We start from the raw sequence: 14,650 nt of genomic DNA on the forward strand, positions 1-14,650 counted from the left end.
TTCCTATTAATTTTTATTCTATATTTCCACGGTCCTTTTTGCATGTAATTTTGATTGTACAATGATCTGAAAAGGATGCATTTAATATTCTGCCTTTCTGCATTGGATTGCGAGGTTTTTATGCCCTAGTACATGGTCAATTGTGTAAGTGCCATATATTACAAAGAAAAAGATATGTTCCTTCCTATTCCCATTCAATTTTCTCTAGAGGTCTACCGTATCTAACTTTTCTAAAATTCCATTCATCTCCTTACCTTCTTTCTTGTATATTTTACAGGTAGATTTATGTAGTTCTGAGAGGGGGAGGTTGAGATCCCCCACTAGTATAGTTTTGCTATGTATTTCTTCTTATAACTCCTTTACCTTCTCGTCTAAGAAACTGAATGTTATAACACTTGGTGCATATTGTTTATGGTACCTTTTAGCAGGAGGTAGTTTCCTTCCTTATCTCTTTTAATGAGATCAATTTTTGCTTTTGCTTTCTGTGAGATCAGGATTGCTACCCCTGCTTTTATTTTTTTCTTTTTACTTCACCTGAAGCATAATAGACTTTGCTGTAGGCCCTTACCTTTACTCTGTGAGTATCCCTTTGTTCTCAAGGACCCAGTCAGCGAGAGACAACAACAGGCACCCAGCTATATACACACAGCCAATAAGTGTCTGAGGCCAGATTTGAACTCAAGAAAAGGATTCTTCCTGACTTCGGGCTGTGCCACCTAGCTGCCTGATTTACCTGAGGAGTATAAGGCTTGGATCAAAATGAGCCAGCATTTGTCATTCTTAGTAAAACCCACAGTTTTGTTTCTCCAATGTACACATGAGGGATAGAATGAAGAATTCTGCACCTTTTTGTAATATTAATATTAATTTCCAACTTGTTTATCTCCCTCCCACATTCCCCCAAATCTCTATGTATTGGGAGTATCCTCAGCTCTCTGCCCTGCCTTTGTTGGGAGAATATAATGTGTGAGCGATGTGGGGCTTGGGATGAAGGAGGCAGTGGGGGTGGGGGTGGGGCAACAGAGCTCAGTCCTGACAAGACAGCAGTCACTGCTCTGACCTAAGGTTAAGCAGCTGTGCCCCTGTATTAAGGCAGCCAAATGTCACCAGGAGGTTTTTCTTCAGGGCTGGATCACTGTGACAGGCCAGCTGTAATGATGGTGATAGCAATGCAGTCCAGCATCTTCAGCATCTACAGTGATGACTGGGAGAGTATAGTCTGTCCCAGACCCACTGCCACTGAACCAGGCAGGGACTCCAGAATGCAGGATGGCAGCACCACAGATAAGGAGCTTGGGAGGCTGTCTTGGTGGCTGATAGTAGCAGGCTAAATTATTGCTGGTCAATATTCTCTTGTGAAGATATTCGTAGACACCCTGTTTTCCAGCGCTAAGGGCAAGCAAGTAAGCTTGGGACAACAATGATCCTCTGTCCTCACCATCTGGGTGAGCTCACCCCTGGCAAAATCATATAATTATGACTTTGCTTTGACCAGGTATTCTGTGAGCTCAGAAAAGCACCAGAGAAGTAGCCACGTTCTGGAATCAAATTTGTCCAATTGTTGCTGTTACCTCTCCCAGACCTGAGCCGAAATCCAAGTTCAGGCACTTGCTAGCTGGGGGACCGTGGGCAAGTCACTTCACCCTAGTTGCCACATCTATAAAATGGTGTCTAATAGCACCTGCTTCCCAGGGATTTTGTGAAGACCAAATAAGAGTCATTATAAGGTACTTAGCCGGGCTTGGAACACAGTAAGCACCAAGTAAATGTTAGCTCTGAGTCTTACTGAGCCCATCTAGCAGACCACTGGCATTCCCCAGGCCCAGCCAAACGCTCTCCACGTCTCCTGGTTTCCTTCCGGTCAGTCTCCTTGGCAGAGGAAACAGACACAAAGAGAGCACCGCCTTGTCCTGCCCGCCGCCTCCTTGCCCTCTCCTGCTGCCCCGGGCCCACTCGTGTCCTGCTCCTCCTGGATGCCCCAGGGGGCTGAGCGAGCGCTCCGGCCATCCTGCCCCAGCCCATGGTCTCCCTCCTCAGAGCCCTGTCTTCCCTGAGTGTTTCCGTCACTTTCTGCGACAGGATGCTAGTGCACAGCAAGCCTTCCATTGGAGTCGAGGCCTGTTGTGACGGTGCCAGAGTGGGAGAGAGTGTGGCCTTGACTACCCACGGAGGAGCCCTCGAGGTCTGTGAGCCCATGCCTCGCTACTCCACCTGGGCTCTGGGGCTGTGACGACCACGCAGGAGATAAGGGGAGGGAGTCGGGGGGGGGGCGGGCCTGCTGGCAGTAAGGGCCGGGAGGGGCGGGGCAGGCAGAGAGGCAGTACACATTCCACAACGGGGGAAAGGGCCGAGCTCCAGGCATGCGCAGAAGGCGCCTCACCCTTCAGACTACGATTCCCAGAAGACCATGCTCACCTCCGGGGCATTTTCCCAACGCCAGGGAAGGGAGAACTGGACTTCCTATTTAGTAGGCCACTTCCGCTTGCTTTTCTCTCTGCTTGTTCCACCCTCGCTGGTTCCCGCTTCCCCTTCTCTGTCCTGGGCTGAAGTGTGTTCGGGTGGGGGGGGGGGTCTAGAGCGTTGCCGGGCCCAGGCGGAGCCGGTGCGGGGGTGCGGCGGGGTCGGAGGACCGGGGGCTGGCTGGGGAGCTCAGGGAGAATGGGAGGAGCGTCCGGCCGAGATGGAAGGAAGGCCCCGAGGCGCTCCCAGGGGTCTGGGGGCGGCCAGTGCTTGGGGGGGTTCGGGGGGTTGGAGGCCGACCAGGCGGAGGCGGAGCTTGGGGACGGGTTCTAATGCCCCTTCAGTCACACCCCTAGCTCCCTGCCCCCTCCGTTATCTCCCATCAGTGGAGGAGTGGAAATGTCTGGTCTGAGCAGGGCAGACCCCGGCGTGACCCCTCACTCTCCTGCTTCTCCTTTCCTCCCCAGCTCTCCCTTCTGTGGCCTCTGTTCTGCGCCAGGAGGACAGCCTGGAGGAAGAGGGAATGGCTCCTGCCCTGACAGCCAGGTCCGGGAAGGTGAGTGCCACTTGCTGCTTTCCTCAAATAGCATCTCAGACCAGAGACTGTGGGATAGGTTTCTTTGTCCTGTGCTGTAACACTAGGAATTGTGGCCATCAGAGAATCATATAACCACAGATACCACTGCATGCTCTGCACACTGAAAAAAAGAAAAAAGACCTTACAATTACTTTGTGTTTTTTTTTCTAATTTTGACTTCTAAATCCTTTCCCACTTTCCAGTCCTTCCCCCACCCTTTGAGAAGGGAAAAATAGGATAGCCATTATGGCTGTAAGGTAATGCAGAACAGTTGTATATTATCCCTGGTTCAAAAACAGAAAGAAAAATGAAAGTGAGAAAGAATGTGCTTCAGTCCTCACTCAAAGTTCATCAGTTCTCTGCGTTTTTTATAATGTGTCCTTTAAACTTTTCCTGGGTCATTGTATTCATCAGAGTGGCTGAGTCTTTCACAGCTGATCATTACTGCTGTTGCTGTGCTCAGTCTTCCTGTTTCTTCTCACTTTTCACATTTATTGGCGTTATTTATAATTCATGGGATAAAACAAGCACTTTCACAACAAAGAATAAAAACGAATTACATATGAAATTGCAAATCTGTTATGTTTAGCTTGTTATTCTTTTTAAATGTATTACAAAGTTACCATGTGAATGTTTTTTCTCCGTCCTCCCCACTATGGCTACCATTAGACACAAGTAGGAGCGTGTGTGTGGTATGTATGCTTGTATGTATATATATGTATGTAAAATTATTGTATACATTAATTTTCAGTTATTTCTTTGGATGCAGATAATATCTTCATATTTCCTTCATATTTAATTTAGGTATTTACAGTTATCAAAATAACTTATTCCTTCAAATTCGTTCTTAAAACAAAATTGCTATTATTATATACAATTTTCCCTTGGTTCTCTGTAAGTCCTTCTAAGATCATTGAGCTCATATTTTTTTATATTACACCAAAAATCCATCACAATCGTACACCACAGTTTTTTCAGCCATTCACCACTTGTTGGGCATCCCTGCAATTTCCAGGTCTTTGCCACCAGAAAGAGAGCTGCTATAAACATTTGAGAACATATGGGTTCTTTTCTTTTTTCCCTGATCATCTTTGGAAATGGATCTAATATTGGTATTGCTGGATCAGTGAGTATGGATAGTTTAATACCTTTTTGGGCAAAATTCCAAGTTGCTGCCCAGAATAGTTGGATCAGTTGACAGTTCCACCAAGAATGACTTAGTGTCCCAATTTTTCCACATCCCCTCCCAATATTTGTTGCTTTCCCTGTCTGTCATTTCAGCCACACTGATAGGTATAAAATGATATCTCGAGGTGTTTGAATTTTCATTTTTCTAATCGATTATGATTTAGAGTATTTTTTCACATGACTATAAATTGTTTTGATTTCCTTATAAAGAAACTACCTGTTCATATTCTTTGGCCAATTATCAATTAAGGAATGATTTGTATTACAGATTTGATAAAGTTCTTGACCTTTGTCTGAGACCATATAGAGAGTATTTTTTGTAATTTTTGCTTTACCTCTGACCTTGGCAACATTTGTTTCATTTTTACAAAACCTTTTTAATATAATTTAATGTAAGCTGGAGCAGGATGGCAGTTTAAAAAAGGCAGGAACTCCCCTGAGCCCCCCCCAAATACCTTTAATAATTATTCTAAACAAATTCTAGATCAGTGGAACCCACAAAAAGTCAGAGTGAAACAATTTTCCAGCCCAAAACAACTTAGAACGTTGTCAGGAAAGGTTTGTTGCACCAAGGTGAGACAGTAGTGCAGTCCTACACAGGTTGTACCAGTGCAATCAGGGCCCAGCAAACTGGAAGCAGGCCTTGGGGTGACTGAATTACTGGCAGCAGTGGTGGTTTCCAGACCTCTCAGCCTAGAGATGCCAAAAACAACTTAGAAGGTCAGCAGGAAGGGTCTGTTGCACCTTGGTGGGAGTGGAGCCCAGGCTGAGTGAGTAGAGCCCCATTCTGACCATAGAAAATTACTGTGGTGTCAAGGAAGATCCAAACACATACTCAGAAGAAAACAAAGTCAAAGCTCTTACATCCGAAGCCTACAAGAAAGGTATTAATTGGTGTGAGGTAATGAAAGAGGTTAAAAAAGCTTGAAAATCAAGTAGAGAGAAATGAAAGTGAAGCAAGAAAGTCATGAAAAATGAGTCAACAGCTTGGTAAATGAGACACAAAAAAACATTGAAGAAAATAATTCCATAAAAAACAGGGTAGGCCCAATGGAAAAGGACATGAAAATTCACAGAAAAAAAATGCTCTCTATATTTCTTCCACAAACACATGGAGAATTGCCATTAAATGAATGGAGAGCAGCAGAAATAAAGGGGTAAAGCAGTTGTTCTAAGAAAACTTCAGATGACCTTAGAAAAGAGAGGACCTCCAAGGGCTGAGTGTTGGGGTAAGTGAAGTGTAGTCACTTCCAGGCTGACTTCATTGAATCAACAGATTAGAGGCCCTGGATCAGCTCTGTGAGGAAGCAAGCTAGGCCTGGAGAAATTTTTCGTCACAAAGTTGCACCTCAAACTTTCGCCTAAGGACCAGCAGAAGGCTGAATGTAGGAAGACTGAAAAACCCTCCAGCCCCCTCCCTCTGTTTCGCAAAGCTAGATCTACCAGAGCTGACCAGAAGTCATCTGGGGTTGTAGCTGTTGGTGAGAAGTGAGCACAAACCTGGTGAGTGCAGTACCACAGGGACGAAGAACATTTTGGGGGCAGAATGGCTAGAGGCCTGAACTGTGGTTTAAGGGAGGAGAGGAGTCCCTGAGGTCGAGCCCTTCCACGGAATTCAGAAAATAACAGTAAGCATGACTTGAGGCCTAGGGCAACATTACCCAGATCTTGGGGATTAAAATTTGATTATAATAAAATGCTGAAAATCATAATAAGCAAGCAGAGGAAAAAGAACCCAATTGTAGATAGATACTTTGGTGATAAACGGTATCTGGGTTCATATTCAGAGGAAAATAGTGAGATTAAAAAAGCCACTCCTGTCCCAGAAAGTAATGTTAAATGGTCACAAGCCGAAAAAGAACTCTTGATTAAACTTAAAATGGAACTCAAAAATTTAATGAGAGAGATTAAGGAAAAATTAGGAGAAACAATAAAAGTAATTGAAAAAATTATGAAAAGGAAGTTAGCCAATTGGAGAAAGAGTTATAAACTCTTTTCAAAATTATATTTTATTTTTCCACTTAATAGTTTTTTATTGCAAATGACAAGGATAGTTTTCAACATTCACTTTTGATTTTGAGTTACAAATTTTTTTTTCCCTCCCAGCCTTTCCTTCCGTTTCTCCTAGATGACAAGCAGTCAGCTATAGGTTACACATATACACTCATATTAAACATAATTGTTGTAAAGAAGAATCAGAACAGGCAGGAAAAAGCTACAAGAAAACAAAAAAAAACGCAAAAAAAAGTGGAAATAGTATGCTTGCTCTGAATTCAGTCTGCATAATTCTTTGTTTGGATATAGATAGCATTTCTCCTCATGAGTCTTTTGGAATTGTCTTACGTCATTGTGTTGCTGAGAAGAGCCAAGTCTGTCAAAGTTGATCATTACATAGTTTTGCTGTTACTGTACATAATAATCCCCTGGTTCTGCTCACTGCATTCAGCATCAGTTTATGTAAGTCTTCCTCTGTTATTCTGAAATTTGCCTGCTCATTATTTCTTATGGCACAATTGTATTCTGTTACATTCAAGAACTAGAACTTGTTCAGCCACTCCCTATTTAATTGGCATCCTTTCAATTTCCAATTCTTTGCCACGAGAAAAAGAGCTGCTGTAAATATTTTTGTACATGTGGGTCCCTTTGCCTTTCTTATAATCTCTTTGGGATGCAGACCTAGTTATGGTATTGCTGGATTAAAAAATGTGTAGTTTTAGGCCTTTTGGTCATAGTTCCAAATTGCTCTCCAGAATGGTTGGATCAGTTCACAACTCCATCACTTCTTGTTGGGCTTTGGTCTAACCTGCGTGTTTCTTTGAGGCTTGCATATAGACTTTTTGGGTTGTTTTCGCGTAATAAATTCAGCATGTGACTTTTAAAACTGGCCTCTTTTTCTTTTTCAACTTCCTTCTGTTCTCTTCTGTGTATCTTTTTCTTTTTTTCTGACAAGACTCTCTCTAGCTCTCTTCCTTTTAAATCCTACCCTCTCCTTGCAACTCCAGTAAAAAAAGAAAAACAGTGCATTTATAGCCAGTAAGTATAGTCATATAAAATAAATAAACAAGTTTGTCCCCACTTTACTGTCAGAATTTAGGTAGCAAGTTTCATTATCAGTTCTCTGGAATTATGGCTGATTATTGAATGGTATTGTCATTTGTAAATTGTTTTCTTAGTTCTGCTGTTTTCTCCCTTCATTGCTTTATGCAAGTCTTCCTATTTTCTTTCAAAGTATCGTTTTCAAGATTTCTTAGGGCACAATAATATTCCACTTCATGAAATGATCAGGTATTTTCTGGTTGATGGGTATCCCTTTGTTCCTACTACTTTGCTCTAACAGAAAGGACTCTCAAGGTCTCTTTTAAGAACTTTGCAATGGGTTATGTGACTTGGGAGATACTGGTACAGAATTGCCCATCGTGGCGTGCCCTCATCTGAGAGGGTGCTATACTCTATGAGCAAAGCAAAATGAAAGTAGCTCAGAAGAAATATGAGATGATTAAATTTAGATAATGTACCCCAAATGTTCACATGGAGTATTTTTTTTCATAGTTCATTATCTTTTTTGGATTATTTATATTTTTGAAGTATTTGTGTATTATATTTTGTTGGGTCTGTTTATTTTGCCCTGTCAGTTAATGCATGTCTTCAAATGCTTCTCAGAATTGCTTATATTTCTCTTTTGTCTGTATAAATGACTGTTGTTCATATGCCATATTTTTCTAGCTGTTCTTTAGTGTTGAGAATTCAGTTTGTTTCCAGTTCTTTGCTGTCCCAAAGAGTGATCTTATGAATGTTTATGTCCAAAAACTCAGTGGTGGCCTTGGTCTGGTTATACTGAAAGGGAATGGCAACATTGTACATTCAGAATAGCCCTGGATTTGAAGCCAGGAGGACCTGCGCTCAAAGTGTAGATCCAGCACTTGCTCCCCTTGTGACCTTAAGGAAGTCAACTTTCCCTCTGAGGGTCTCACTTCCCTAATTTGTAAAATGAGAAAATTAGATTCTTAAGTTTCTTCCCTGTCTAAATACATGAATTAGAAAGTAATGGTCCTTTAACGCCCTTTTCAGTAGTGAAAAAGTGTTTACATGCTGTTACAGGCAGGAGATTGTAGTCCCCTATGCCTTTGGCCTTGTGGTTCCAGGAGCATGGAACACAGTGGTGTTCATTTCAGAGCAGCACATTTTAAGAAGCACAGCGATTGGATGAAAAGAGGAAGGTAGCTATCTTACTTGTGAAGAGACCAGGTTGATTCGTCAAAGAAACTGGGTTTGTTTAGATTGGACAGGATAGCTATCTTCAGCTATTTCATTTTCATTGTTTATTTCAGCGAGTAGAAAAGAAATTAGCCATATTTGTCCTTCAGCTCAGAGGGTAGAAGTAGGAGCTACAGGTGTTCACTGTAAAAAAAAAAAAAGGAAGGATTAGTTTAAAATTGATGTTGGAACCATTTACAACAATAAGCATTTATTAAATACCTACCTAGTGCCAGGCACTGTGCTAAGTGCTGAGGATACCAAGGATGGCGATAATAGCTCCTTCCCTTAAGGAATTTACAGAGTAATCAGAGAGGAATTCTTTCTTTTTTAATGTTTATTTGTTTAATTTTTAATATATGGAATAAAACAAGCATTTCCAATACGTATATAATAAAAAAAGATGATTGTATATCTGTTCTCTACAACTTGTTATTCCTTTTAAATATATAACGAAATTCCGTATAAATTTTTCTCCCCCCCCAACTCTAGAGATGGCTACCATTAGATACAAATGTCTGTATGTGTGCATGTGCGTGCGTGTGTGTGTGTGTGTGTGTATGTGTGTATGTAAAATCATTCTATACACACTTCTATTCTTTTTCGGAGAGGAATTCTTAAGTGCCTGCTATATACTAGACACTGTACTGGGATGCAAATAAATAAATGAAAAAATTCCTCATGGCAAGAGAAAGATGAAATGGCTGAAGAAACAAAGGTTCAGTCTTTTGGGCATATCAGTATATTAAGCAATGTATTGCAATTGCATAGAAAAGTGGGACCAGGCCCCTTCCTCAACTTAGGGCTGGATCCTAAATAGGGGAGGGTATACTTTTATGAATTAAAAGCAATCAAAGAAGAGCAGTTAATTAAAAGCAAATAATAAAGTGTTAGGTAATCTGATTTCTAATTGCAGAAACTACTGGGGACTTTTCATGTTGGGAGGGGGAAAGGCAACAGGTTCAGTTCCCTCAATTCAGAATGAGGTGTCCCACTCCCCCAAAGTAGTATACAATGAAAGGAACATGGCAGCAATAATTAATTGTTCAGTAGGGGGCAGTTTTCAGATAAGACATATGAGTTGCTTCACATGTAAAATTATGAGAAAACTCCTTATATCAGTCTTTTTGCATTTCACTGGGTTTCTGATCAGCATGACCTAGGTCCTTAAGGACTAAACAGCAGCTAGAGTAGGTCTCATTTCTGAGCCACGCAAGGCTAAGTTCAAACAATGCAATTAGGTTATCTGCCAATTCCCACAACTGAATAAATTTTTCTCAAAATATAGAAGTTGGACTAGACCTGTGATTGAACAGAAAAAGAACTGAGCTACCTGCAGAATTGAGTCACAAAATGGAGTCAGTGTGGTTGACTCAGTTGCCTCAATTCCCTGTACCACTTGCTGTCCTAAAACCCTCAATTCCCTCACCTTAATAGCAAGTAGTTTATATTTGAACTTCATAACAGTTAAGTGCTATAGCTGGGTAAGCACAAATGTTTTTGGTATTTCAGGAATCAGTGACATTCAAAGATGTGGCTGTGGAATTCACCCAGGAAGAGTGGGTACAATTGAACCCATCTCAGAAAAATTGTACAGGGATGTGATGCTGGAGAACTATAGGAACTTGGTGTCTTTGGGTAAGAACAGCTACCCCTTTGGAGTCTTGATATATACTATGAGAGCAAGATTTTAACAGTTGTTCTTTGGCATGCAAAGGAAACTCTTCCTAATCCATTTGTAGCCAAGAGACAGATTACTTGTGCTACCTGTTTTCAGGAAAAAGGTCCAAGCTTAGTATGCCTGGAAATTGATTTCTTGATTTTTTTGTTATCCTTGAGAATGTATCTTCCCCTCTCTGTTACCTCAAATCCAAGATATTCTTTTTAATCCCAGTGTAGGGTTCATCATGCAGTATTCCCACTGCCTAAGCAGTCAGTAAGTCAAATGAACTGTTTTTTTCTCGAGTCCTACTCAGTAATCCATTTTACCATAATACAGAGTATCCTTCCAGTGGTCTTTTGTACTATCCTTGAGGTCTTCCTAGCATGCGTACTTTTTTTCCAAAGAGAGTCTGAACTTGTTTTGAATTCTTCTATTAAGTTTTGTGGATACTTTTTGAAAAAAAATTTAATTTCTCCTTCCTTTGCAACCTGAAAAAAAAAACAATAAAAAGAAACAAAAAACCCTACTTCTTCCTCCAACCAACCCACTGAGCTCCCATGATTGAAGAAGAAGAAAAAAAGTCAGACAAAATCAACTAACATAGTGCTTTTGGGTGTATAAGCTATGTCTAGCAGCCTTATTCCCCCACCTTTCTAGTAAAGTTGGAGGAGGAGTATTTCATCTATCTCTTTAATGATGGAAGTCGATATGAGATGACTGCCTAGCACTTTTTCATTTTCAATGAACAGGATTGCAGCTTCCAGACCAAATGACAGTGACCAGTTGGAAAGAAAGGAAGTGTCTTCCCTGCCAGAGGCAGATATTCCAAGAAGCAGCTGTCCAGGTGACTACATAAAACCAAGCAGATGAGTCATTGCAAACTTGTAATCTGTTGTTCATTTTAGGTCAAAGCTCTTGAAAAACATTGAACAGAGTGGTCTGTCAAAGCTTCTCTGCCCTGTTGAGAGGAGTTGAGAGTTTTAACTTCATTTTTTTTTACCTCAAGAAGTTAGTTTTTCAATGTATCTCCTTACTGTAATGTACCTCCACTCCCAAAGAAAGTTGTTGCCTCAGTACAGGGCAGTTATATCTCTTCTGTTCATTGAAGATCACCTTAGTTCATCTGCCTCATTTGCATGAATTCATTCTTGTAAAGTAAGCACAGTATTGAAAGTCTTAAGTCGTGTGCTCTTTTTCCTTGTGAGTTCTTTTCTGATATTTTCTTGTTTGTGTCTATGATTATATTGCTTTGCTGCTACTTTTAAAATAATCCTAACCTAATTCCCCTTTCTTCAGCCTGTCATGTTATGTGTCATCCTGTTTTTTTCTTTATGCTTTGAAATTGTGTTTATAAAGGCACTTTAATATGTTCATGTCACAGGAATTATGTAGCCATAACACCATCATTGGACCTACAGATTTTTATTATTTTGCTATTTTTCTTAAGGATTTTTTTTTTTTTAGGCAGTGGGGTTAAGGGATGTTCCCAGGATCACACAGCTATTACATAGCAATTGTTGTTCTGAGGTCAGATTGGAACTCTGGTCCTGGTGACTTCTGGGCCAGTGTTCTCTCCATTGTGTCACCTAGCTGCCCTCTTTTATTTTGCTCTTTTACAGAAAGCTTGTTGTGAAAATTTGCTGAGAGTGCTGTGTTTGCTTTCAGTAACATATTGAGGCTGCAGACCTACTACTGGGGCCATTGGGTGAAAGGCTATGAACAGTTTTGTAGCTCTAGCCGAAATTCCTATCTTTTAAGGAAAATGGTAGCAGCAGCAGCTTTAATAAGTAGGTATTTTAACATAATTCCCAAACTTTATCATTTTCGAGTATCTTGCTAATCTGAAGGCTGTTTATTGCTACCTCAAAAATTGTTTTCATTTATGCTTCTTTGATTATCAGAGTTTGAGTAATGTTTCAGGTAATTATTAGTAATTTCTCTTGTCAAAAACACCATAGGTCTACATCTCACAAATTTCAATCAATTTTTTACAAAGTAGATATGTTAGATTTTTAGAGGAAATTTATAGCAACAGTTGTCATGTTTTCACCCTCATATTTCTTCTTTATTCTGTTGACTTCTTATATCTCTTTCTCTTCCCCACTCTAAACTTAGTTCTGTATTTTCTTTCTGTTCAGTCTTTTCCCTTCGTATTTTCACCTCAGAGGGTAAGGAAACATCAAAATCATCTCTTGGGCTTTTTTTCTGAACATTCTTTTCCATTCAAATGTCAGCCAATGAAAGTAGAGTAAGGGTTCATTCATCCCCCTTGGTAATTTCATCTTATGTCAATTCATTTACATGTTATGTTTGAGTCATCACACTTTCACATAAGATAAACCAATCTCTAGGGGAAGGCTAGTGAGACTGGCCTTCTCAAGTGGGAAGGCAAGAGAATAGCTCCAAAACCTTTGAGCAACTAAGAGCCTTGGGAAAGGGTGAAAAAGACAGGGTTAATCAGCTCTGTATTCTTCCTTTCAGAGAGCAGAGAATTTACTGGAAATAAACCTCTTCAATGTAATGGATATGGGAATGCCTTCTGGAGCAAGGAGCATCTTGCTGTGTGTCAGACAATTCATACTGGAGAAAAACCTTACGAATGTAGTAAATGTGGGAAAGGCTTCAGGAGTAAGTCTGAGCTTACTGTGCATCAGAGAATTCATACTGGGGAGAAGCTTTATGACTGTAAGGAGTGTGGGAAGGCTTTCCCCTATAACTCATTTCTTACTCAAAATCAAAAATTTCATACTAGAGAGAAAACGAAACCTTTTGAATGTAGTGAATGTGGAAAGGCCTTCAGGATTAAGAAACAACTTATAGTGCACCAGAGAGTTCACACTGGAGAGAAACCTTATGAATGTAGTGGGTGTGGGAAGGCCTTCAGCATCAAGACACAACTGATAGTGTACCAGAGAGTTCACACTTGGAGAGCAGCCTTATGAATGTAGTGAGTGTGGAAAGCCTCCAACAGTAAGGCAGAGCTTACTGCGCATCAGAGAGTTCACACTGGAGAGAAACCGTATGAATGCAGTGAGTGTGGAAAGACCTTTAGAATTAAGACACAACTTACAGTGCATCAGAGAGTTCACACTGGAGAGAAAACCTTATGAATGTAGTGAATGTGGAAAGGCCTTCAGGATTAAGACACAGCTCACACTGCATCAGAGAGTTCACACTGGAGAGAAACCCCATGAATGTAGGAATGTGGAAGGGCTTTCAGGAGTAAGGAGCATCTTATAGTGCATCAGAGAATTCATACTGGAGAGAAACCTTATGAATGTGTGAATGTAAAAAGACCTTTAGGAGTAAGGAAAGACTTAAAGTACATCAGAGAGTTCATACTGCAGAGATGCTTTATGAATGTAAGCAGTGTGGGAAGACTTTCACATTCAACTCACAGCTTATTCAACATCAAAAAATTCATACTGGAGAAAAACCTTATAGATGTAGGGAATGTGGAAAGGCCTTCATAAGAAAGGCACATTTAATGTGCATGAGCAAATTCATATTGGTAAGTTTCTTTTTGAATGTAAGGAGTGTGGGAAGGGTTTCCCATACAACTCAAGTCTTATTCGACATCAAAAATTCATACTGGAGAGAAACCTTATGAATGCACTGTTTGTGGGAAGGCCTTCAGGACAACAGCAAGTCATACTGAGCATCAGAGAATTCATACTGGAGAAAACCTTATCAATGTAGTGAATGTGGGAAGGCCTTCAGGACAAAAGCAGGTCATACTGAGCATGAGAGAATTCATACTGGAGATCAACCTTGCAAATGTAATGAATGTGGGAAGACCTTCACGCGTAACTCAAAACTTAAACTGCATGAGAGAATTCATACTGCAGAGAAACCTCATGCATGTGGTGAATGTGGAAAGGCCTTTAAGAGTAAAACACAATTTACTGTGCATCAGAAAATTCATATTGGAGACATTCTTTTTGAATGTAAGGAGTGTGGGAAGGCTTTCCTGTATAAGTCAGAACTTATTCGACATCAAAGAGTTCATACTGGAGAGAAACCTTATGAATGTGGTCAATGTCAGAAGGCTTTCCAGACAATGGCATCTCTTACTGTGCATCAGAAAATTCATTTTGGAGACATTGTTTATGAATGTAAAGAATGTGGGAAGGCTTTCCTCTACAGCTCAGATCTTACTCGACATAAAAAAATTCATACTAGAGAGAAACGTTATGAATGTAGTGAATGTGGGAGGGCCTTCAGGATTAAGTCAGAGCTTACTGTGCATCAGAGAATTCATACTGGAGAGAACCTTTATGATTGTAAGGAGTGTGGGAAGGCTTTCCTCTACAACTTTCAGCTTATTCGACATCAAAAAATTCATACTCGAGAAAAACCTTATGAATGTAGGGAATGTGGAAAGGCCTTCACAAGAAAGGCACATCTTAATGTGCATCAGCGAATTCATATTGTAATTTCCTTTTTGAATGTAAGGAGTGTGGAAAGGCTTTCCCACAGAACTCAAATCTTATTCGACATCAAATAAT

General features: G+C 40.6%; 2 protein-coding genes across 2 annotated transcripts in view; one reads left to right on the plus strand and one right to left on the minus strand.

Moving 5' to 3' along the window:
* Window positions 1–2,196, minus strand: part of LOC110203972 (uncharacterized) — a 9,036-nt gene extending 6,840 nt beyond the window's left edge. Inside the window, 2 exon segments of the mRNA XM_078149115.1 lie at window positions 1,137–1,389; window positions 1,787–2,196. Coding sequence (XP_078005241.1) covers window positions 1,137–1,389; window positions 1,787–2,196 — 663 coding nt within the window.
* Window positions 2,197–13,419: 11,223 nt separating this feature from the next.
* LOC110203463 (uncharacterized) lies at window positions 13,420–14,650 on the plus strand. The gene is given in 3 exon segments (XM_078149116.1): window positions 13,420–13,588; window positions 13,680–13,823; window positions 13,826–14,650. Coding segments are annotated over 3 exon segments (1,137 nt in total). The 3' UTR covers window position 14,650.

The sequence above is a fragment of the Phascolarctos cinereus genome, unplaced genomic scaffold, assembly GCF_003287225.1.
Source record: "Phascolarctos cinereus isolate Bilbo 61053 unplaced genomic scaffold, phaCin_HiC Scaffold_2;HRSCAF=192, whole genome shotgun sequence".
In the NCBI taxonomy this organism is placed as follows: domain Eukaryota; kingdom Metazoa; phylum Chordata; class Mammalia; order Diprotodontia; family Phascolarctidae; genus Phascolarctos; species Phascolarctos cinereus.